A 25,242-nucleotide genomic window follows, 5' to 3' on the forward strand; every position below is an offset into this window, starting at 1 on the left:
ACTGCTGTATGAAAAGTGAATTTACTCTGTAAATCTTCACCCAAATCCTAATATAAATAAATAAATAAATAAACAAAGAATACCCTGGAAAAAAAAATAGGCTTCCTCTCTGTTACTAATAATCTTGTAACTAATAATGTAATTCAGTGTAGAAAGATTTTACAAAAATGTTTGTTGTCATTATGCATATAATCTAAGAAATACTACATTTAAGTAATTTACAACTATATTTTTCACAGATTATTCTATACCTAAAATTAATAATAAATGTAGCTAAAGCTTCTCTATGGTTTCGTACATGGGGTGCATAGGGAGGGGAAGTTTGGCTCCATTAGTTACTGTGCTGGATGATACCAACCCTACTGATGCCATTGTTCCTTCATCTGTATTTATTCTGTTTCTCCATTTAAATAAGACATTCCTTGATATCAAGAAGCATGTTTTTCCTTTTGCTTTATGTGTTGTGTTTTTTTTTTCCATTTCCCTCACACACACCCGCTTCCCCACACACACACACAGAATCCTAATAATGTTCTAGGAAAACAAAAATGAATGATTTTTCAGTAAATTATATTGGCTATGAAATCTCTGTCAGAATTCTGAAGTGCTAGAAAGACTGGTTCTGAGCAAAACTGTGGTGGAGAAGATGTTTGTTTTAGACATACCCTCTTCTCAGTCCTCTGTGCCCTCCAATCCCATTATTTGCCCCTTCTTCTCAGGCTATCTTCTTGTACTTTCTGTAGCTTTTGGAACTCTGTCTTGATTCCAAAATCATTCCTATTTATCTCTTTGTCACTCTCTACTTACACTTCTCTATTTCGATGCCTTTTTCTCAGCTAGTACTCTTAGAAAAACTGTGATAAATGATATATGATAAATAGCATATAACAGCTCAATGTGTATTGTTCCCAGGAATTTTTTTTTTTTTTTTCTCAAAATAAGACCCATAGAGATGCAGTCCCTTAGGAAACAAAAATTTGTGTTGTGTTTGTACTTGAGATGATTGCTGTGCACAGAATACAGCCTGAGAAAGTGATCACTTTGGGACTTTTCCACAGACAGGCAGTAATGAAAACTATGTTAATGTGCAAGAGTTGGAATAAGCATACTAAAGAGATCCAAGCACCAAACAAAAGAAAAGCCCCACTCCTAAGTTGTTGTTGTAGTTATGTGCCGTCCAGTCGGACCCGACTCATAGCGACCCCTCCTTGGGTTGCCGAGGCAGTGTCACTACTGAAGTAGATTGCCCAACCTTCCTTCCGAGGAGTGGCTGGTGGGTTGGAACCACCAGCCTTCTGGTTACCAGTCAAGTGCCTTAGGCACTATGCTACCAGAGCTCCTAAGTAGGAGGAGAAAAAAGAAAGGGGGGAGGGGTAGTGACAGGGAAGGATTGCACAGGAGGGTAAGTGGAGGACCAGAAGAGGGCTGGAAGCCAAGAGAAGAAAGAATTTCAAGAAAGAGGAGATGATATATTGACTGGTGAAGAGGTTGATCACCAAACACAGACTGTCAAACGTGTTGTTCAGTCATCACACAAGGAAGCATCTTAGAAAAAGGATGAGGACATGTGTCAAATTACAAAATATTTAGGGGTGAGTGGTGAGTAAATAGATCCAGTGGTTATCCAAAACCCTTTCAGAAAGTGTGTTCCAGAAGGTGGAAGCTTGTTAAAATCGCAGGATTTAAAGGTTAAGAGTAAGAGAGAATGCTTGAGGCAATGAGGAATAAACCAGACTGAAGGGAAGCATTAGTGGGGGAGGTAATGAAAGAAGATGGGAGGAAGAGGTAGAATAGAGACAACAGGCAAATTCTAGTAAGGAGCAGCGATCCTTCTGAGAGTCGAAATGGGGGAAACGTATGATGGGATTTTCCCAATAATCAAACTGGCAAAGTGAGAGCAGTCATCAGGACTACAAAATAAACTGAAGTAAAACTAACTTATACATTGATTTTGTAATGGTTTGTATTTACCCAGAATAAGTAAATGAGCTTTTAAATCCTAAGTGTTTAATAGATCAAGTAAGTGGTTAATTTTCAGGGTTATGGGGGTTGGGGGGGAACTATTTCTGCAAGTGCAGTTATAAATATTTTCATTAAGTAGAAATTATTAACCAAAATCAATAATAATATGTTTCTAGAAGTCATATTTTCAAGAAAGATTTTAAAGGGAATCTGTAATGAATGCTACCTTTTGTTGTACAATGTCTACTTTTATAGGGCAATTAACATTGTAAGAATTTAATAGACTATTGTTTCTATCCTCTTCTGTTATTATTTTATTGATATTTTATGAATTCCACATGAGGAAGAATCTAAAGAACTTTAGCATTATTATGAGTGTATTGGTTAGTCCATAGCTACTATTTTGATTTGTTATACTAGTTTGTTTTTCTCATAGTGATAGCCTCAACAGACAGAATTTTAGAGTAGGAAGGGATTATAGAAGTTACCAGGTCAGAGTCCCTCATTTTATAGATATCAAAATAGAGATCCAAAGATCTGCCATTTGTAGTACTAGCATGAGCTATGGTTCATATCTGAAACTAAATTAAATAATCCTCATAAAATAGCCCTGTGCTTGATGAATAGTAAGAATTTATTTCATATTAACCTTTATTACAAATAGTGTTGTTATTTTATCACACAGGAAAGAAAACAGGAAGTTGTATTATAGTTAGGACAAGATTGGGCCCCCACATTTGCAAGACTTGGGGCAAGAGTACAAATGGAAGCCCCACACCATAAAAACAAAACCAAAAAAACACCAAACTCACTGCCATCGAGTCAGTTCCAACTCATGGTGACCCCTCCTTGGGTTTCTGAGGCAGTATCACTATGGAAGTAGATTGCCCAACCTTCCTTCCAAGGAGTGGCTTGTGAGTTTGAACAGCCAGCCTTCTGGTTATAGCAGTCAAATGCCTTAGGCATTACACCATTTATCTAAATATTTAAATGTTATAAGTTGAGCTCACCAATGATTAAATTAAATATGCTTTTTGTATTTTATATTCCTTATTCTTATATGTGTTATATATATGTATCTTGGAAAATATACATTTTAAATAGTGGAGTCGTGATTTAAACTCAGGCAGTTTGGTAGCAACATCCTTAAGCCTAACTACTAAATTGCCTCTCATTACAGACTGTACCATATAAGGGGGGAAAAAAATGTAATTCATGAAATGGAGTCCTGTGTGTACTTCTGCTATGAAGGAAAATAATTTGTCAGTTAATACAAGAGATCTGGAACAATTAAGGCAGTAAACACTAACTGAGCCTGAGTCCTTGTTGTAGGATACAAACCTCTAAAAGTCAGGCACCTTATTTCTGACACATACTAATGAATCTATTGAGGGCAGTGAATTTTACTAATTAGAGTTTACAGTAGAAAAATAAACAGGTCCTAATGAAAGCATAGGAGCTCTGGTAGCATAGTGGCTAAAAGCACTTGACTGCTAACCAGAAGGCTGGCGGTTCAAACCCACCAGCCACTCCTCGGAAGGAAGGTTGGGCAATCCTACTTCCGTAGTGATACTGCCTCGGAAACCCAAGGAGGGGTCGCTATGAGTCGGGGCCGACTCAACGGCACATAACAACAACAACCACAACAATGAAAGCATTTGCTGGTTCTGCAGAAAATCATCTCTCTCTCTCTCTCTCTCTCTTTTTCTCTCTCTCTCTCTCTCTCCCTCTCTCCCTCCCACTCTCCACTCATACACACACACACACACACACACACAAACTCACATATGCACTCTCTACATTTAGATATACAAAAAATTATTTGTTGGGGTTTTTTTTGTTTTTTTTTTAATGGTGCATTTTTTTTAATTACTTATTTTATTTATTTTTGTTGAGAATATACACAGCAGAACATACACCAATGCAACAGTTTCTACATGTGCAATTCAGTGACACTGATCCCGTTCTTTGAGTTGCTTTCCCATTCTCACCCTTTTTTTCTGAGTTGTTCCTCCTCCGTTAACACACCCTCACTGCCCCTAAGGTTCCTATCCAATCTTGGAGTTGCTGCTATCAGTTTGATCCCATGTAGATGGATCTTACATAAGGCAGACATTCTTTACTCTTAAGCTAAACTGTTGCTTGGCTTCAAGAAGACTTCAGGGGATATTTTTGGTGTAAAATTTAACGATTATCTCGGTACTTGATGGTGTACTGTTGATGGAAAAGGAAATAAACCCGTTTCTCTAGGGTGTTTTACTCTGTAGCCCAGTCCAAAAGAAAGGAATGGACATGATACTCCAGATTTAGAATTTCTCCATCCTTCTAGATGACAGGCATACCTAAGAAATTGAGCATGTGTTTGACCAACCTAATGTATGGTGTGTAAGGATATCAGAGGGATGTTTGTGTGAGCTTCTCTAGATGCTGCTTAGTGCTAGGAATAAGTGGGTTGAAACCAGTACTGCAAGGGTCCCTACAGCTCCGCCCCCACCTGAGGGCTCAGTTCCTTTAAAGCACGTGGTTTGGGCAGCCCTGACCCCATCTCTGTGATCTTCACCAGTCACTGGGCCCCTCCCTTTGCTTACAACCACAGAGTGACGGATGTTAAAAAGGCCGCTCTCAAAGTTTGTGATTCTCAACTAAAATCTTGCTTTTGAGTGACAGCCCTACAAATGCTTAGTGCATCTTTAATGAGAAGAAGTGAAAATGTAAACAAACCTTCACTGTGGTAGTTCACATATGAAGGGATTCCCCCACCCCTACTTTTAACACACTAATTAAGACTCCGTGTAAGGAGCTCTGGTAATGCAGTGGTTAAAGCATTCCGCTGCTAACAGAAAAATCAGTTGTTTGAACCCACCAGCTGCTCCACGGGAGCTGTGGAAACCCTATGGGGCAGTTCTGGTCTGTCCTATAGGTTTGCTATGAGTCAGAATAAACTTGATGACTGTGAGTTTGGGTTTTTTGGTAAGACTCAGTGTACTGACGGTGAAAGAAAAACAGGATGGGAGTGATGAGGATAGGGATTCAAAAACAATTGCTTTGGTAAAATTAGGCCAGCATGATTTAAAGGATTTGGGCTTGAAATCTGCTGAAGTTAGTCTGTGACATCTGTTATTGGAAAATGAAATTAATGATTTTTCTAGTTCTTGAATTAGCAAACTATTTAAATATTTTTAATCTTCTATGGTTTTTACATTCCTTCTTTTTACCAATATAAATCATTTTTACAGTGTTTACAGTTTAATGTTACATAGATATGAATATTAAGGAATTTAAAGAGTCACCCTAAAATGAAATCTCACCTTTTTAAAAATCTATAGTAAAACAAAAAAATCCAATTCTGTCAGCCAAGATATACATGTGTGTGTGTGATTTTGCAAGTATACAGTAAATATTTGGTTTTTTAGAAGAATCCAAAAAAGAAAAAAACCCAAGTGTAATTGATGAGAACCAGAGAACTTGCATATCCATCTACCTACAGAATTTCTGTATTGATTATTGCTTTCAGTTGTCTGAAAATCACAGCAAAGCAATGAATAATCTTGATATTCTTATTTTTATGATCTGGCATACAGATCAGAAGGCATGGGTATATTTGTAAACTTGAAAGTTGATAGATAAATACATGTTATTGAATGGTGCATCAGATGCCATTGCTAACCACAGGTAGTCAATGAGTTACTCTTCCAAAGGCCCTCATGTAATTGTACTGTCAAACCCCAGCTCCGGTGGCTTAGTGCCTAAGGCATTTGACTGCTAACCAGAAGCCTGGCAGTTCAAACCCACCGGCCACTCCCCTGAAGGAAGGTTGGGCAATCAATCTACTTCCATAGTAATAACACCTCAGAAACCCAAAGAGCGGTCGCTATGAGTCAGATCCGACCGGAGGGCAGTGCATTGCATTGTGTGATGGGAGTGAAATATGTTCAGTGTTTCCTTGTATCATTAATAAAAGCTGTGAAAAATAGAAAGACACTGGAAAAACTCACCCTGAAGACAATGAATTGTCTGAAATATGAAGCCTTTGTAGGAATGCTCACTATAAAAGTCAATCTGTGTTTGAATTGACAACATCAGAACTTGTAAGAACCTTGGTGTATTTCTGCCTGTGGTAAACTAGCTAAATAAGGCAATGTTTTTCTTATAAAATTCATTTTTTCCAAGTAGCCACTTAATAAAATGCTATGTTCTTGCCACCTTGCTATGTGAAGTGACAAAACTCAGAATACTTGGAGTGAAGTAAGAGCCCTAGAGATCAAGTTCTACTCCCTTGTTTCATTTTTTTTCCAAAATCAGAGATAGTACTCTTCTCCTCCAGGAAGGAGTTTTAGTTCTTTGTAAAAGAATGAAACTCACATTTCAGAAATAAAATACAAAGACCTATCAAAAGTTGATTCTTCTGCCACCCCTGTTGTTTACTGGAAACAATGCTAAACCACGTTCCTTTCTTAACCTATTCTGCTTTTCAGCCCTTGGGCTAAGGTGAGATTCATTTAAATGTTAAAATAATCCAAGACCCTGGGGACCTTCAATACCTGTGTAGACATTGATGGGACTCTCTGGGTGGCACAATAGTTAAGCGCTTGGCTGCTCAAGGTTGGTAGTTCAGGTTCACCCAGAGAGGTTGAAGAGGGCTCATCTCTATTTTTTGATTAAACTTCAAGTAAACACTTTTTCCAGACAAAGATTTAAGAATTTTGTAAGCATCGTATCATCTCTTACAATATTTATTTTATCATATGGAAGTGTGCTACATAATCTTGGTGTAATGTGCTTAACAGTCACAGTTTATTAATTTTACTTTTCCCAAGGAAAAGAAAGGAAAGATTATTAAATGTATAATGAAAATCAGGCACAGACATTAAATGCTCAGCTATTAACTGAAAGGTTGACAGTTTGAATCCATCCAGAGATGTGTTTAGAGGACAGCCCTGGTGATCTTCTGAAAGGTAACATCCATTGAAAACTCTATGGAGCACAGTTCTGCTTTGACACACACGGGGTCATCATATATTGGAATTGACTCTACTCAGTGGTAACTGATTGGTTAGGCAAGTAAAGGAGAATTTGATCAGGGATCTCACTAATTGTTATCCTTTAAAAGTGGGTGAAGTTGAAGGCCACAGAAAGTATGATTTCCCTGATCACACAGCTCATTAGTGGTGGCACAGAGAGAATATAATTTCAACTCAACAAATGCTGTACCAGCACAAAGTCTAGGTCCAGGGCAGATTTAGAGTATCTCATGCCCAACACCATCACAACTTCAACTCTGACTCACCCAAGTGAATGATTTGCATAAGTTAATGTTCTACCTAGCATAAAGAAATGGGGTTTAGACTAGTAAATGGTTATATAAAATTAACATGGACTAAGCCCATGTTACCGCTCATTACCCTGTCTGATGTTTGCTCTCACCTGGTGATCAGAACAGAAAGGATAATATTGTAGGAAATCTCTCTGTTTTCCCAAAAGTCATAGGACTGGAGTTCCTTTTTCTGGGAAGCATCTCCTGTATTTTTGGCTGTCTTTTAAACTGTTCTATAGTCAAATTGATTGCTAACCAGAAGGCTAGCGGTTCAAACCCACCAGCCACTCCTCGGAAGGAAGATTGGGCAATCTACTTCCATAGAGATACCATCTCAGAAACCCAAGGAGGGGTGATTATGAGTCGAATCGACGTGACAGCAGTGAGTTTTTGAGTTTATTATCATAACAAGGCCTTGGGTGGCTTGAGTGGTGTGCAGTGCCTAAGGCATTTGACTGCTACCAAAAGGCTGGAGGTTCAAACACACCAACCACTCCTCAGATGGAAGACTGGGCGATCTACTTCTGTAGAGATCCACCTTGGAAACCCAAGGAGGGGTTGCTATGAGTTGGAGCCAATTCGACAGCAATGAGTTTGGTAGTTTTGGCTAACATAAAGGTTGGCAGTTTGGAATCACCCCGTGGCACTGCAGAAGAAAGATCAGGAAATCTGTTTCTGTGAAGGTTACAGCCAAGAAAACCCATGGAGCAATTCTACTGTGTAAGACATGGGGTCGTCATGAGTCAAAAACGACTTGACAGCAATGAGTTTTTTTGTTTTGTTTGTTGGAGCTCTGGTAGCGTAGTGCCTAAGGCATTTGACTGCAAATCAGAAACCTGGTGGTTCAAACCCACCAGCCACTCCTCAGAAGGAAGGTTGGGCAATCTACTTCCGTAGTAATATCACCTTGGAAACCCAAGGAGGGGTCACTATGAGTTGGGTCCAACTTGACATCAGTGAGTTAAGTTGTAGTGATAACAGCTACCAGTTATCAAGTATAACTGAGTGCCTAAGGCATTTGACTGCTAACCAGAAGGCTGGTGGTTCAAACCTACTAGCCACTCCTTAGAAGGAAGACTGGGCAATCTACTTCCATAGAGATACTGCCGGGGAAACCCAAGAAGGGGTCGCTATGAGTCAGGTCCAACTCAACAGCACATAACAACAACAACAACAGCAATGTAGTCGTCTCCTAATTCCCACAGTAGTCAACATTGACTGAGCTTGGACTCTTTTTAAAGGCACAAATTCACTTCTGGGAGCTCTAGTGGCACAGTGGTTAAAGCATTTTGCTGCTAACCAAAAGGTCAGCTATTCGAACTCACCAACCACTCCTTGGGAGAACAATGAGGCAGTCTGCTTCCATAAAGATTTATAGCCTTGGAAGCCCTATGGGGCAGTTCTACTCTATCCTATAGGGTCACTATGAGTTGGAATCAACTTGATGGCAATGGGTTTGGTTTTCTGGTTTTCTTTTTAACTCTCACCACTAGATGAAGAATCTAATTTAGATCTGAGACAAGATGGGCATGGTACGCCCAAGATGGGTGAGAGTTAGGGATCAACTTTTGTCTCTAGTTTCCTTCCCTCACTTTCTTCAAGTTGACAATTTGTACATTCTGGAATTACGAACTTTATAGGAATTTGTAAGCATCCTCTCACTTAAAAGGAACCTTTTATCTGGGCACTGTGGTTGTTGTTGTTGTTGTGAAGTGCTACTGAGTCACTTCTGACTCATACCGACCCTGTGTACAACAGAAAACACTGCCTAGTCCTGTGCTATCCTCACAATTGTTGCTATGTTTGAACCCATAGTTGTAACCACTGTGTCAATCCATCTCATTGAGGGTCTTCCTCTTTTTTGCTGACCCTCTGCTTTACCAAGCATAATGTCCTCCTCCAGGGACTGGTTCCTCCTAGCAACAAGTCCAAGGTATTTATACTTTTAATTCTCTTGAGTGCTTAAATGAAGATTCCACTACTGTGTCTGTATAAGACCATTATAGTTTTGAATAAAAAGGTAAAGATCAGAAACTATTCATATAGTATTATGAGAAGAAAAACTAGAGAGAGGATGTGCTGATAAGAAAGTAGGTGTGTACAGATCAGGCAATGAATTAATCTCAAATTATGTTTGAAATATCAATCTAATTATGGTTTATGTTCACAGAGAGTTTTAGTTTGTCCAGAAGAGAAAAGGTTGGGCTCCAGTTACAGATGCATGGAGCCTGTAAATTAGGTCTGAGGTTAATTTTGGAAAAAGCAGGATGACACTTCTTTACCTGAATCATTTAAATAATTGCCACAATACTCAATTTCAAATCCTGCCTCAATGCAAATGGCAGAGAGAGTATATCCCTGTCCGACCACAACATTGTTTCTACCATTATCTTGAGTGGCCCATGGCATTCCACTACTGTGTCTGTGTAAAACCATTATAGATGGTTGATCTCACATCAAAACTTCAAGATTAATTCTGTTGGAAAATCACCCAAGTGAGGTTTTCAAGTGCAAATTCATGCACAAACATGCCAAACATTTCACACAGTTTATGGATTACTCATTCTGTGATTCATAAGGACCCTTTGAAAATAAAGGATCTGAAAGTATTAGCGATGTATTTGTTAAAGAAATATTGTTTCAATCAGTAGGAGGAGTGTTATAGATTAAGTTGTATCCTCCCCAAAATATATGCTGTAAATCCTAACCCTTATACCTGTGGTTATAATCTCATTTGGAAATGACTTTCCTTCGTTATGTTTATGAGGCAGTATCAGCATAGGGTGTGTCTTGAGTCAGTCTCTTTCGAGATATAAAAAGAGGAGGCAAAGGAAGCAGAGATGAAGGGAGATAGATGGCACACTACATGAAGATCACCATGGAGCCAAGGAGTAAGAGACAAGGATATTCCCCCAGATCCAACAGAGATAGAAAACCCTCCTCCAGAGCCATCACCCTGAATTCATACTTGTAGCCTCTTAAACTGTGAGAAAATTAATTTCTGTTTGTTAAACTACCCACTTGTGGTATTTCTGTTATAGCAGCACTAGAGAACTAAGACAAGAAGCTCAGGCTCATTGGAATCGTGGCTACCTTGGTACTCTGACAACAACCTGGAGACCCCCCAGTTTTGCTCTTGTCTGCTTCTAGCTCTAATAACAGGCATAACGTCCTCCATCAAGGGCAACACTTTTATCTACTTTCACTTGCCTCTAAAAAGTATACTCGAGATTAGAAAGAAATGTGATGATACTTGATTGTAAGCCCCTTGAAGGCAAGAACTGTGTCTCAATCACCTGTACTGATTGTGCCCACACCCCTCCTAGAATGTGTTGCTGTTATTAGGTGATGTCTATTTTGATTCATGGGAGCTCTGGTAGCATAGTGCCTAAGGCACTTGACTGCTAACCAGAAGGCTGGCGGTTCAAACCCTTCAGCCACTCCTCGGAAGGAAGGTTGGGCAATCCTACTTCCATAGTGATACTGCCTCGGAAACCCAAGGAGGGGTCACTATGAGTCGGGGCCAACTCGACGGCATGTAACAACAACAACAACAATTTTGATTCATAGTGACCCTATGTGATAGAGTAGAACTACCCCGTAGGATTTCGTAAGGCTGTAATATTTATAAGAGCAGATTGCTAAGTCTTTCTCCCAAATAACCACTGGGTGGGTTCGATCTGCTAGCATTTCAGTTAGCAGGCAAGCTCTTCATTGTTGCACCACCAAGGGTTCAGTAACTGTTTTATGTATGTTGAATGAATGAACAGATGTTTTTAAGGATTACTCCTGCAGTCAGAGCCCCAGACTTGTACTCCCTTACCATCCTACACACTGTTAGTTGATAAGTATGATAAGTATGTGATCTAGTTGATAATGAGTGTGAACTAGATACCCAGCACTGTCCCACTGTCCCGTGGGTATGTTGAGTTGGACCCTCATTCTTACATGCCCCATCTACTGCATTGTAGCATACAAACATTCCAAACAATGTCACCCAGAACCCCAGCTGATATCCCAGATTTCATGTGGTCCAGAAGTTCTAAAGATCAGCTAAATTATTTGGGGTGTCTTGTTTAAGATTTTTTTTTTTTTGTTGCTATGAAGAGATATATATCACAACATTTGCAAAATCAACATTTTTCACACATACAATTTAGTGACATCAATTACATTAATCATGTTGTGCAACCATCACCATATCTGCTGCCAGATTGCCCATCACCATAAACTCAATGCTTCCTAAATGACTCCTCCTTTTCCACTTCCTCCCATGCCTGATAACCATTACTAAACTTTGGTCTGTGTACATTTGATTGAGAGTCTTTTGTTTTTTTCTTTTTTAACTGTGGTAAGTATATAGGTAACAGAACATTTGCCATTTCTATAATCTTCACGTGTACAATTCAGTGATATTATGTTCATCATATTGTTCAACTACAACCAATTAACCATTTCCAAATTTTTCCATCACCTTTAATAGAAGTGCAGTGGGAGTCTTTTTATAAGTCTTTTCAAAACAGCATTGGATATCTGCCTTGAGCATTGCACCCTATTGAGGAATTAGCTATATGACATTGAAAAGACAACTCTACAGCACAGATGAGAACTTTAATGGGCAGAGAGTATAAGTGAATATGGGCAGAGATAGTGAGTATGGAGACACACTGTGAAGTATGTAACCATTGTGAAAATATGTTTTCCTGCATATATTTTCACCAAAACATAAACAAAAACAGCCCTAGATTGGCTTGTTCTTACAGCATTACCACTAACAAGATGTGTGTTTTGGGCAAACATTGCTTCCTCATTTGAAAGTTAAGGTTCCTTTCAGTTCTGAATCTCATACATTGTATGCACTGTCTTATAAACAGTTCTCTATCGACACGATCAAGGTGTTGGAACACCCTATTTCTGCATTTAAGCGAAGCTACTTGATGACTTTATCAATTGAGGAAAATCATGTAATCGTTCTGCCCAAGTTCTTTCATCAATGATTAAAATAATGAGAATAATAATAATAAATAAAAGATAGAATTGTTTCCTCTGGAATAATCTGATCTATTTAAAAAGTAATTCTTCTTTGCTTGCTTAAGAAGCAAAAATGTGTGTTTGTTTTTCCCTAGGAAAACCTCTTCTTTGTAATGGAATATCTCAACGGAGGAGACTTAATGTACCACATCCAAATCTGCCACAAGTTTGATCTTTGCAGAGCTACGTAAGGGCCCTTTAAAGGGATTGGGATTTTTCCGTTATTCTTGTCAGTTACTATGTGCCCAATGCCACAGAGTACTTTTCCCCTTTGGTTCTTTTCTTGTTTCCCCACTCAGTATGCCTAAATTCCAAGGCAAGATAAACTCAGGATTGTATCAAACAAGGCAACAGTTTTCCCAGTTTACAAAACTTAAAATTGCATCGATTTTGTTTCATTGCTCTGTGTTTTGAAGCTAGCCACTTTTTCTTAAGAAACCACCCCAGTTCATCCGAACTGCAGCCACTCATATTTCTAAGTAATCTGAGCACAGAAGCAGAGATTTACCTCTGAAAACAATACACACACCATAAGAGTGGTCCCTAGAGATGAAGCTCTTAGCCAGGAACTTTAGTGGGAAACTCAATGTGAAGGCATAAAGCATTTGACTCAAAGGGCATGAGAATTAAGAACCTGGAAGAGTCACTTACTCTGTTTGAAAATAAATCTTCACCTTCTTTGGCATCAAGCCACCATAGATGCAAGCGTGATGGAGCAGGCTGCGTTTAACAGGTGGGACTGCAGCTGAGTCCTGCAGAACCTGCTGTGACCTGTGCCTACCACTGTGTGCCCCCCAACCCCTACTGTGGGTCCAGAGTAGTAGAACCATCGAGAAATTCAAACAAAAGGAAACTGTACCACCAGGCTTACTTTAAAATGATGGCTACAGATTGGCTTTAATTGTTTGATGCTCAGTAATCTTTCACTCACCTTTGAATGAGCATTTTGAGTGCTTTAGATGAACGAGTTTGAAGATGAACTTGTTCCACCAGCTCTTGCAAGAACCCTGGCTGAAGTTGCTGTTCTGTAAAATCTAATGGGTAGCACTCTCCTGCTCTCATTGCCTCCGGGAACCATCAGCAAAGTACCCAGAGATCATTTTATTGGATTTCTGCAGCAGAAAAATCATCAGGCATTTTTTTTGTGCTAAGAAGGACTCAGTCCACTACCTTCTTCAATGTTCAGTAATACATTGAAGCCAACTTGGAAACGTGCTATCTATTGTGTCCTAAGTGCTTTCCATGAAAGCAATTTTTGTATTTTTCTGTGAGATCCAGTAAATATCATTTCCAGGAAGTTCTCCCTTATCACTAACCCTAATCTCTCACGTGATGGTATAAACTAATTTCCTCTGAAGTCTGTCATCATTGAAGATAAAGAGTTAACGTATCACCCTCTATCTTATAATATCCTTTCCTCCACCTCTAAGGCTTCATTTCTTGTATAGGCTAAATTGTACCAGCATGAAAATAAACAAGCCTGATCTATTTGGAATGGCCCTACATGCAGGTCTATGGGCTGCAAACCAAACATAAAAGGAAAAAATATTTCCTCTGTGTGTAAGAAATCACACAACACTATTGAATTTGATTTTTGTGTGTGTGTGTGTGTTTTAGTTACAGAAAAATGACAGTTGGCACATTGTCGTTTACAGTGTAAGAATAAGCATTGGACTCACATGGGACTAGTTTAAGATACCAGCTCTGGGACTAGTTTAAGATACCAGCTCTGTGTTGTACTATCAGTGCAGACACTAGACATGTCTGAACCTCAGTTTTCTTCTTATTATTTTGTGTATCTGTGTATGTTACGTATGCAGGTAACAGAACATTTACTGTTTCTGCAATCTTCACGTGGACAGTGACATTAATTCTGTTCATATTTCTCAGCCATCACCATTAGCCATTCCCAAATTTTTCAGTCACCCTTAACAGAAGCTCAGTGTCCCCTAAGCATTGTGTCCACCTTTCCTCCTCCCACCCACCAGTTTTCTCATGTATAAATGGATAGCAGCTTCCTCTTGTTAGGATTAAACAAAATACGTATGTAAGCCATTTAGCAGAGCACCTCCATGTAGCACTCATTACATAACATACAAAATTGGGTTTGGGGATTTTATTTTGTCCTGTTAATGCATTCATTTTGAACCTTTGTTCTCCTTCTTTCAGGTTTTATGCTGCTGAAATTATTCTTGGTCTGCAGTTCCTTCATTCCAAAGGAGTTGTATACAGGTAAACGTTGCTTCTTGGAAATGAACATTTAGATATCTAAATAGCTTGATCCAGTTACTTTAATTATTAGACTTTAGTGGTCCAGTGCCTAAGGCATTTGACTGCTAACCAGAAGGTTGATGGTTCAAACCCACCAGCTGCTCCATGGAAGAACATGGGGCAATCTACTTCCATAAAGATTTACCACCTCAGAAACTCAGTGGGGATTGCTATGAGTCAGAATCAACCTGATGGCAGTGAGTTTGTTTGTTTTTTTTTAGTGATATGAAGTAGCCCATGTGCTTTTGTGATAAGAAGTTCCATACCCTAGCCTTACATCCAGAGTGATAACATGGACGATGATTTACTAACAACCAAGTAAGAAATTTCAGTCTCAAAGCAGTAAGATTCTAATCTCCTTTGTCCTTTATTCTGCCCCTTACTTTCATTCTCCCTTTCACTGCCCCTGTTCTCCTTCCATTATTCTCCTGTCTTTAGTATGTTATTGTTGCTTTCTCTCTCCTCCTTGACTCTTTTCGATTTTATACTTCTTATTGCTTGTATTTACTTTGGGCCACCTAGAAATGCTTGTGAACTTTTCTCCAGGGGGTGTGTCTTAGTTTCCTAGTATCGTTGTAACAGAAATACCACAAGTGGGTGGCTTTGAAGAACAGAAATTGATTTTCTCACAGTGTGGAGGCCGAAAGTTCCAATCAGAGTTGGCTGTGTCCATTCCTTCCTTGTCAGTAGCCCCAGGCATTCCTTGGTTCCTTGGCTTGTACACAGTCTCCATGTGGCATCTGTCTTCCCCTATGTATGTGTGTGTATGTGTGTGTGTATGTATTCTGTCTTTTTATAACTTAGAAGTGATCAGGTTGAATCTACCCTATACTGGTATGAACTTATTAACATAACAAAAGGAAAGCCAAGTTTTCAGAGAAGATCACATTGACAGTACAAGGACCAGACTTTGAGCACATTTTTGGGGGAGGGAAGGTGAGGTACAATTCAATCCATAACAGGAATTTTTCTTGAGCCTCACACACACCTGTAGAAACTTATGGTCCTACACATCACAGAAAAGCACAGAATGCCATGTCTGTACTTTTTCATAAGTGGATGCCTATCCAAAATTTCTCTGTTGTACAATGTCACTTCACATCATTTTGTCAAAGCCCTTCGATGAAAGTTCTTGTACTTCAGTCTCCTCACCTCTTTTCTCAAAACATTGTTGACACTTATTTAATATACACATCTTTAAAAGCTTAGTTGTCTGGTTTCCAGCTCACTGCAGATTGGGGGAGGGGGGTGAGGAAACAGAAACTGGCTGGCAGAGCTGCTGGAGGCCAGCACAGCCACTGCAATGAAAAGTGACAGCTGACAACCTGACATAAAAGCAAGATGCAAAACAACTAAAAGGCTCCAGGAGTACAGGATTATGTGGTCTTTTGTGGCAGATGTTCATAATCATGAACTGGAGTCATCAATATAGGTTAAATTATGTTCCGCCCCGATTGTTTAAGACAGCCAGACTGTGCATAACACAGTTCAGAAAGCATTGCATCAGAGATGGTTAATATTTAAGCTTTAGTGCTTAAAGAGTAAGCTACCATTATCTGGAAAATTCGCTTAGGGAGCACCCCTCCATTTCAGAAGGTACAGCCAGATGAGGACTGCCCTATTTGGAGTCAAAGAACTAAAGACTGAAGGGAAATTTTGGAAGTCAGTTTTCTGGAACAGCAGGGTCGTTGACGTTCTTTGAATATAATTTTCTTTCCTTTTATAATCTATATAAAATACAGTAGCTTAAAAAGCTGTTTGTTAGGAATTGAATTGTGGCCTCCCAAAATATGTATTGAAATCTCACCCCCTCTCCCTCTGGATGGAATCCTGTTTGGAAATAGTTTTCTTTATTGTGTTAATGATACCTTACCAGTGTAGGGTGTGTCCTAAACCTAATCACTTCTGACTCATAAAAAGAGCAGATACAAGCACACTTTAGGGTTTTGGGGAGGGACAGATGCCAGTGAGGATCTCCAAGACACCAAGGAACAACCATGAAGGATATGACATGGCCAAGATACTGGTTTGAACTTTTAACCTCCAGAACTCAGAGAAAATAATTTTCTGTTCCTTAAAGCCACTCACTTGTGGCTATTTGTGTTATAGCACTTCTAGGTAACTAAGACACTATTTTATATTTTTTTAATTTTTGGGAAATTGAGAAATTCCCACCAAAACATTATTTGAAAACCTGATGAAGATCTATGTTTTATTTCCCTGTATATCTGTGATGCCTGCAATATACTTAAAATTTACCTATACCTAAGGAGTCAGTAAAAGGAGCTCTGGTGGCATAGTGCCTAAGGCATTTGACTGTTAAAGAGAAGGTTGGCTGTTCAAACCCACCAGCCACTCCGTGGAAGGATGACTGGGCAATCTAATTCCATAAAGATTTACTGCCTCAGAAACCCAAAGTGGGGTCACTATGAGTTGGAATAGACTCGATGGCAGTGAGTTTCTTTCTTTTTTCTTTTTTTGGAAGGAGTCAGTAAAGGAGCTCTTGTGGTGTAGTAGGTAAGGCATTTGGCTACTAACCAGCAGGCCAGTGGTTCAAACCCACCAGCTGCTCCACAGGAGAAAAATGAGGCAATCTACTTCCATAAAGATTTACAGGTGCTATGAGTCTGAATCAACTCAATGGCAGTGGGTTTGGTTTGGTTTTAAGGAGACAGTACGTTGTGTTAGACAGGTAGATGGATGGATGGATGCATGGATGAATGGATGGAGAGAGAGAGAGGAAGAAAAAATTAGGAAGGTTTGAGAGAAAGAGATATTAGAGATAGAAGGGATCTCAAGAAAACAGAACCCATGTGCCCAGTGTAGTCTCTTTCTCCATATCACAGTGTTTCCTTTTATCACTGAATCTTCTAAGTTACTGACATGCAGAAGAAATAAAGACCAACAAAGGTCCACAACTCAAAACACCAAACTCACTGCCATTGAGTCAATTCTGACTCAGAGTGAACCTCATTGGTTTCCAAGGTTGTAAATCATTACAGAAGCAAACTACCTCATCTTTCCACAAAGCAGCTGATGGGCTTGAACCACTGATCTTCTGGTCAATTGTCAAATGCCTTAACCACTACACCATAAGAGTTCCTTATAAAGGTCCATACATAGCTTAAGTCTCACAAAGAAGTTGTACCCATTTCAGAGCCCTCATTGTGTCATTGTATGGGAAACTATGTTTTCTGAGGCTTCTTATGCACCAATAAGAAAAAATTCTGGGTTTGTTAAGAAGAGACTATGATTCTAATTAGTGCTGAAGGGAAGAAAAATATTGATAGCATCAAAACTGAATGAAGGTATACTAACAAAAATTCCTGTCTGAAGATAGATGTTTAAAGGGGAGGGATATTGCAGGTGGAAAAAGTGACTTCAAAAAAGGCACAGAGAGGAATAAGGAGGTCACATGGAGGAATATTAAAAAAAAATGTGTTCATCTTTAGTGGAAAGGCTATTGTTGGGCAATAGCAAGAAATGAGGCCAGTGAGATGTGGAGAAGCAGGTGGCAGCAGCATCATTTGCAATGTGCTAGTGGAACCTGAAAAGGAGTGGTATCTTACAAAGTGTCATAAGCCCTGGTTGGCCAGCTGTACAAACAAAGAAGTGGAAAATATGAGGACATGGAAAGAGAGCAATCTGGCATCTCAAATCTTAGCATAGTAGAACTGAAAAGGACTTTAAAATTATATTTATTGATGACAAATCTGGGTCCAACCCATATATCTGAAGCCATTTCAAATGGCTTTCACACAGATTATCTCATTTGATGCTCACAAGGACCCTGTGACATAAGCCAGGCAAACTTCATTGTATCTATTTTACAAATGAGCAGTCTGAGACTTAGAGAGGGGAAATGACTTGGTGAGTTAGTTAGTGATACCGTTAGGATTTGGAAGCTAAGTTTTCTGACTTCTAGTCAAGGACTTCTCTATAACACCCTGCTTCTTCTGAACGGAAAAGCTTTGCTTATAATTGACCACACAACTGAATGAAAGTTTCCACATAATTTTTTGTTACACTTGAGGCACTGATGTGCTGCTCCTTTGGACAGACACAAGGAGTCTGCTTATCAGAGACAAACCAGGTGTCCTGAACTCTGAAAATTCTCTTCCAAGTCCTGATGTCCTTTGAGGTGAGTGTGAGGAGTAAATAGCCTAACACATATTAAAATATTCTTGACCTTTGAGTTTTGTAGTGTTTCCAGTTGGCTGCAAAGAACCTTCCTGATCATCCTCTGATCTCATTCTTACCTGCATGGAGATCTGGCATTGCATGGCAGGCTTTCTGCACCTTTCTTATTCCAACTTGGACTTCTCAAATCTTCAATGACCTTCAATCCCCATCCCCAAACACACATGACTCACTTTAGAAGGCAGATTGAAATTTTGACACTAAATTTGTTATTCCTAGCAGAAAGCCCAAACATTTATTTTTAGAATCCGTTAAAGTGAACCATTGTCATTATAGGAAATGCTGGCTATCATAGCAAGATCAGTTCAGTGGGAAAGACCAAGTTTGGTATCATTACTCAAAGGGGATATAAAAGAGGAAAAAGATTGGGTTTGCATCCCATCTCACTAATGGGCTGTATGACCTAGGATAAATCATATAACCTGTAACAGCTTTTATTTTTTATCAGAATGATATTCTGAATAATATGAATAAAAATATGAATAATTCCAGATTGAAGAGTTGTTATAAGAATCAAGTGATAAAATGAAAGCAAGAAACCCAATGAAAATATTAGATGTTATTTCCATCATTCTGATTATTTGTGTATTGCCCTGTATCTGGGTGTCTGCATACCTAATGATGACTCCAAAACTATCTTTCAACCAAATTTCTAGAAGTATGTATACATAGCCATAATTGAGGCAAATGTATTTCATATAGCAGGAACCCAAAATGATCACAATATTACATGGAGTGTAGATTAGAAAATGAACCTGAAATTTTAACATAAAAGTAGTTAAATATGACCTATAATTAGATTCACTGAAATATAATTGATAAGTCAAAATGAAACAATGTACTTAATTCAAATGAAAGATCAGAGAGGCAGGAGACTAGCATTCTCTAATGAGAAGACTTAAATGTATTTGGAAGTTTTTAGAGCTGATACCACTACTCTTCTGTCAGTTTGTCATCCTGTGGTGGCTTGCATGTTGCTGTGATGTTGGAAGCTAACTTACCAGTATTTCAATTATCAGCCAGGGTGATCCTTGGCAGACAGGTTCTAAACCAAGACAGACCAGGAAGAAAGTAGGTGAGCTACTTCCAAAATTTAGCCCATGCAGATGTTATGAATCACAACAGAACATTGTCCAACTCACTTGCTTTGGACACCTCAACAAGAGGGATCAATTTCTGGAGGAGGACATCATATTTGGTGAAATAAAGGGTCAATGAGGGTGAGGGAGGCCCTCAGTGACATGGATTGGCACAATTAACCTCAACGTTGGACTCTAACACGATTGTGAGGACGATGCCAGACCAGACAATGTTTCATTATGTTGTTCATAAGGTTGCCATGAGTCAGAGTGGACTCAATAGATGCTAACTATCTATCTATCTAGACCCAGTATTGAATGTGTATAACAGTATTTCCGTTAGGATGAGAGAGAAACAGAATGTGAGATCTGCTTCAGGCCTCCCATAGGACAGACTGCTGGTGATGCATTCATAATGGAGATTACTGAGCAGGCCCAGATTGAAGTTGTCAACTCTGGGGACATCTGTTAGTTGTCTCACTCAACCAAAGCAGAGCTGTATTCCATTCTTGGGTTCTCAAGTTAATTTACTCTCACAGGAGGTGGAAGAAGCAATGAAAGGGAACAGTTATTTACTCAGGACCTAATTGCAACTGAAAGTCACTGGTGGGTGAAATAGAAGTGATAAATCCATTCAATAAATACTTATTGAATGTTAGTGCTTGCTATACTCTTGTCAGGACAGTCATAATACAGAATGTCACACACAGTCCGTACGTATCTCCACCCTCATAAAGTTTTCAGTTTAACAAGAAGAGAGATAAAACTATTGATTATGGGAACTTAGAAGAATAATGAATACTTTCTTAATCAGGACTTTGATGATGAGTAACATGAAATGAAGGAGCTCTGGTGACACAGTAGTTAAGTATTTGGCCACTAACCAACAGGTCGGTGGTGCCAACCCTCCAGTAGCTCTGTGGGAGAAAGATGTGGCAGTTTGCTTTTGTAAATATCACAGCCTTGGAAACCCTATGGGCAGTCCTGTTCTGTCCTATAGGGTTGCTATGACTCAGAACTGACCCAACAGCAACAAGTTTGGTGTTTGGTTTTAACATAAAACCAGTCAAGCTTTTGCTTAAGCAAAAGCTAGGCCTCATTAAGAAACTGGAACTGAGAACTGCAGACCCATCAGAAACCAAAGTAGCTTCTTCCTTGTCATCTCTGGTTCTCTTTCTGTTTACATGTTCTCTTTTTGCTGCTCTTAGCATAGCCACTTAATTTTTCTCTCCTTTTAACATTTTTCTCTCTGCTTCTCTAAGGACATGCTAAAGGACAAGCCAGAAACAGCCCTAGGTCTCTCCTTGGTTTAGGTATCTAACTCAGAAAGCTTTAGGGTCCCCATATCAAGGGAAGAAAAAAATGAATGATACACCTTGAACAAGGCATCCACCTTTGTTCCAAGGGCATCGGTTACTTACCAGGCCCTTTGGGATCTGAATTCTTGAGAAGGAACCCTGTGCAAACTCTCTAAGAGATTCAGTATGGAGTGAAACAATGGTTATTCCTATTCCACACCAAGTCATCTGAGATGACTAATGAAGGCCTTGGTAGCCATCACCAACCACATAACCTGGACTTAAGAGAGTAGATTTCAGAAAGTTTGGATATTCATGGACAGGTAACATAAAGGGAGAGAAGGCTGGATGTTGGACAATAAACTAGAATCCATAGAAGTCTATTGATTAAAATCAATAAAATAAAATTTTAAAGAAATTGATGTCATCTGCAGCACCTATATTACCTTTAAAAAAGAAAATCAATTTTACAGGTACAAGATGAGATGAAACTGGTATAATGAGAGTTTGTTTTGTTTATAAAAAAGCAGCTGGAGGTTTTGGTTTACAAGAAGCTCAATATCAACCTTTATTGCCATGGAGTTACGAAAACAACTAGTGCAATATCTTCAGTAAAAGGCAAGAGAATCAGTGCCACCCTTTGCTGCACCAATCAGATTATGAATCTAGAAGACATTGGGTCCATTCTGAGCACCATAGTTTAAGATAAAAATTGACAAATTTGAGATATTGGACAGGTAGTGTCTGGAATGTTGAAGGGAATGAATGAAAACCATGTCATAAGGAAGATGGAGCAATCTACTTCCATAGTGATACTGCCTCGGAAACCCAAAGAGGGGTTGCTGTGAGTTGGGTCCAACTCAGTGGCACATAACAACAACAACAACATGAGAAACAAAGTTCTTAAACTTGGTAAAGGAAAGATAAGAGAAAATCTGATGTCACTTTTCAAATATTCAAAGTATCATTTATAATATTTGAAAGCATCCTTGCACCATGAGGTAAAATTATAGGTAGGCATAATTTGGCTCATTTATTTTAAATCTTACCAAAAAGCAAGTGTAAAAAATCAGTTTCAGTTGCATCTATCTAAAAATGGAATGGGCTGCTCTAAGAGGATGTCTGTTCCTTAAGGAGAGGAACCTACTGACATGTTATTCTGGCATCAGGTGGACTCTGGTTTAGAATTATTCTTTTTTAAAAAAATTATGGTAAATATATATGTAACAAACCATTTGCCTTTTCAACATTCTGCTCATGTATGATTTTAGTAAAATTTGTTATGTTTATCATGTTGTTCAGCCCATTAATATTATCTGCTTCCAAAATTTTTTTTATCACCCTTAACAGGAGCTCAGTGTCCCCAACCCTAAACTCACCACATTCATTGCCATCAAGTCGATTCTGACTCCTAGTGACCCCCATTGGGTTTCCAAGGCAGTAAATCTTTATGAAAGTAGATTGCCCCATCTTCCTTCTGCAGAGCACCTGGTGGGTTTGAACCACCAACGTCCTTGTTAGCAGTCAAAAGCCTTAGGCACTGCGCCACCAGAGCTCCATCCCCAACCCTAGTAACTACTAATCAACTTTGGTCTCTGTACACTCACCTAACCTAGATATTTCATGTAAATGGAATTATACAATATTTGTTCCTTTATAACTGACTTACAGCATAATTTCAAGTTTGTCCATGTTATAGCATGTATCAGGACTTCATTTCGCTTTATGGCTGAGTAATATTCCATTGTATGTATATACCATATTTTATTTGGAATTACTACATACAATTATCAAATTGATTCCAACTCATAGCAACCCCCCATCAGGTTTCTAAGGCTATAAATCTTTATAGTAGACTATCCCATCTTTCTTCCGTGGAGCAGCCAGTGGGTTCGAACCACCAACCTTTTGGTTGGCAACCAAATGCCTTAACCATTCCACCACTTATTCTTTATTCTGTTTAGGAAAGCCTTTCTTAATTGGTCTTGGAATTAGGTACAGTATAAATAATTTATTCATAAACAGAAATATGTAAAAAATGGCATAAAGTAAGTATATTTTGTAGGCTTTTTCTCCCTAAAGATTACCCTCTGGATGTTGTTGTTGCTGTTGTTATGTGCCATCGAGTGGCCCCGAGTCAGCCCCGACACATAGCGACCCCTCCTTGGGTTTCCAAGGCAGTATCACTACAGAAGTAGATTGCCCCATTTTCCTTCCGACCCTCTGGATAGGGAGTGGGATAAAGATCTCAGATCTGTGCTTTTGTCAACCTTATCTTGAGCTGTACTCCTTGATAAGTCATAAGGAGTAACTAGTGGCCACCAACCATTCTTTTGAAGAATTATCTTTGTCTATACTCAAGCTGGTAGACAAGCAGATAGTTGTGTAGTATTAGATAACACCCTATACCAAACACCTCATCACCTACCAGCCCTACTACCACCTACCAGATGAATGGTGACATTTTATTGTTAGCAGTTTCTTTCCATTGGATGCTGTTTCTTGAAGTCCTCTCTTAAAATTAATGTTACATTGGAGAGATTATACATTAACCTTCATGCCCTTTCTTACCAACTACTGAATCAGCCATTCAAGAAATAGGAAGTCAGCTCCAAAGACTAAGTGCTGTGCTGGATATAGAAGATACAAACATCTGTGTGGGTCAGACCCTGAGAAGGCTGAGCAGGGACAGGAAGGGCTGTTGGGAAACCTCCAAGCATGAAACATTAGCTAAGAAGTAAAGACCAAGAAACAGCAGAGCAGTGAGCACACTAAGCAAAGCCATAGGTGAGGAACAACATTTGAAAGGCGTTCTCAGGCTGGAGCCAGCTGCATCCCTCAGTGTGGTAATTTTGTTTGAACAAGATTGTATTCATTAAAATGAGATTTTGCTTCGCTTTTATTTTTCAGGGACCTGAAGCTAGATAATATCCTGTTAGACAAGGATGGTCACATCAAAATAGCAGACTTTGGAATGTGCAAGGAGAACATGTTAGGGGACGCAAGGACAAATACTTTCTGCGGAACTCCTGACTACATTGCGCCAGAGGTAGGGACGTGCTGCCGAAAAGGCCTACGACTGGCCCCTTCCCCAACCCAACAGAACCCTGGGCCAAGCCCTACTGTTTCTTCCTCCTTTTAAAGCTGGAAGATTTTAGGTATTTTGGCTCAGAAGTGATCATTGTTTTTCTGACTATTTCATAAATCCAGTCCCACGTGTATTGCCATTATTATATTACGGAGGTCAGTGCTGATATGAATTACATCTCTCCAAGGCTTGAGTAGCTCAGCTTTTCCTTTCAGTCATGACTCCTTTCAACCCCTGCCTGAAATTCAACCAGAAGGAAACACTCGTGGAGAACCAGGTGGAAACTGGATACTCTCACGTGTTCGCACCTGAGTAAGTCAAGTGGCTTGATTTTAGTATCAGAAAACCTGAACTGAAGATTCCAAACTGGCCTTGCATAAACATAGATAGATGACCAAAGTCTCACTCAGCCTCACTTTTCTCTTCTGTAAAATGGGGACGATACTCATCTCACAAAGTACTGCAAGCATTCAGTGAGATAACATATGAGATCTAAACATCATCCCCACCCCCCACCAAACAAATAAAGCATCACCTTCTTCATTCTGAGCTGCATTTGTTCAGAAGGCATTCATCAATCCGACTACACCACATACTCATTCCCTTTTTTATGGAATACTCCCCCAGTTGCCCACCCCAGGGAGATTAGACACTCCTCTACCACTTAATCCTTCTCATACCATAACAATTATCTTAACTGCTTCTTTATCCTTGAATATCCCTATACTTCTTGATAAAGAGTCCCTGAGTGTCACAATTAAGCACTGGATGACTAGCTGAGAGGATGGCAGTTCAAATCTACCCAAAGGCACCTCAGAAGACAGTCCTGGTGATCTGTTTCTGAAAGATTCCAGCCTTGAAAGCCCTAGAAAGCAGTTCTAACTGTACATCTAGGGAGCTCTGGTGGTACGGTGCCTCAGGCATTTGACACCTGTTGTTGTTGTTATGTGCCATCAAGTCAGCCCCAACTCATAGTGACCCCTCCTTGGGATTCCGAGG

General features: G+C 39.3%; 1 protein-coding gene across 1 annotated transcript in view; it reads left to right on the forward strand.

The window, feature by feature from the left end:
- The window catches only part of PRKCQ (protein kinase C theta), a 120,770-nt gene that overhangs the window by 66,703 nt on the left and 28,825 nt on the right, over positions 1-25,242 (forward strand). Inside the window, exons 12-14 of the mRNA XM_007935450.2 lie at positions 12,403-12,494; positions 14,477-14,539; positions 24,066-24,204. Coding sequence (XP_007933641.1) covers positions 12,403-12,494; positions 14,477-14,539; positions 24,066-24,204 — 294 coding nt within the window. The remainder of the gene's footprint in view (positions 1-12,402; positions 12,495-14,476; positions 14,540-24,065; positions 24,205-25,242) is intronic.

This window comes from Orycteropus afer, unplaced genomic scaffold (genome assembly GCF_000298275.1).
Source record: "Orycteropus afer afer isolate SDZICR_OR568_19922 unplaced genomic scaffold, OryAfe1.0 scaffold00028, whole genome shotgun sequence".
Taxonomy (NCBI): Eukaryota; Metazoa; Chordata; class Mammalia; order Tubulidentata; family Orycteropodidae; genus Orycteropus; species Orycteropus afer.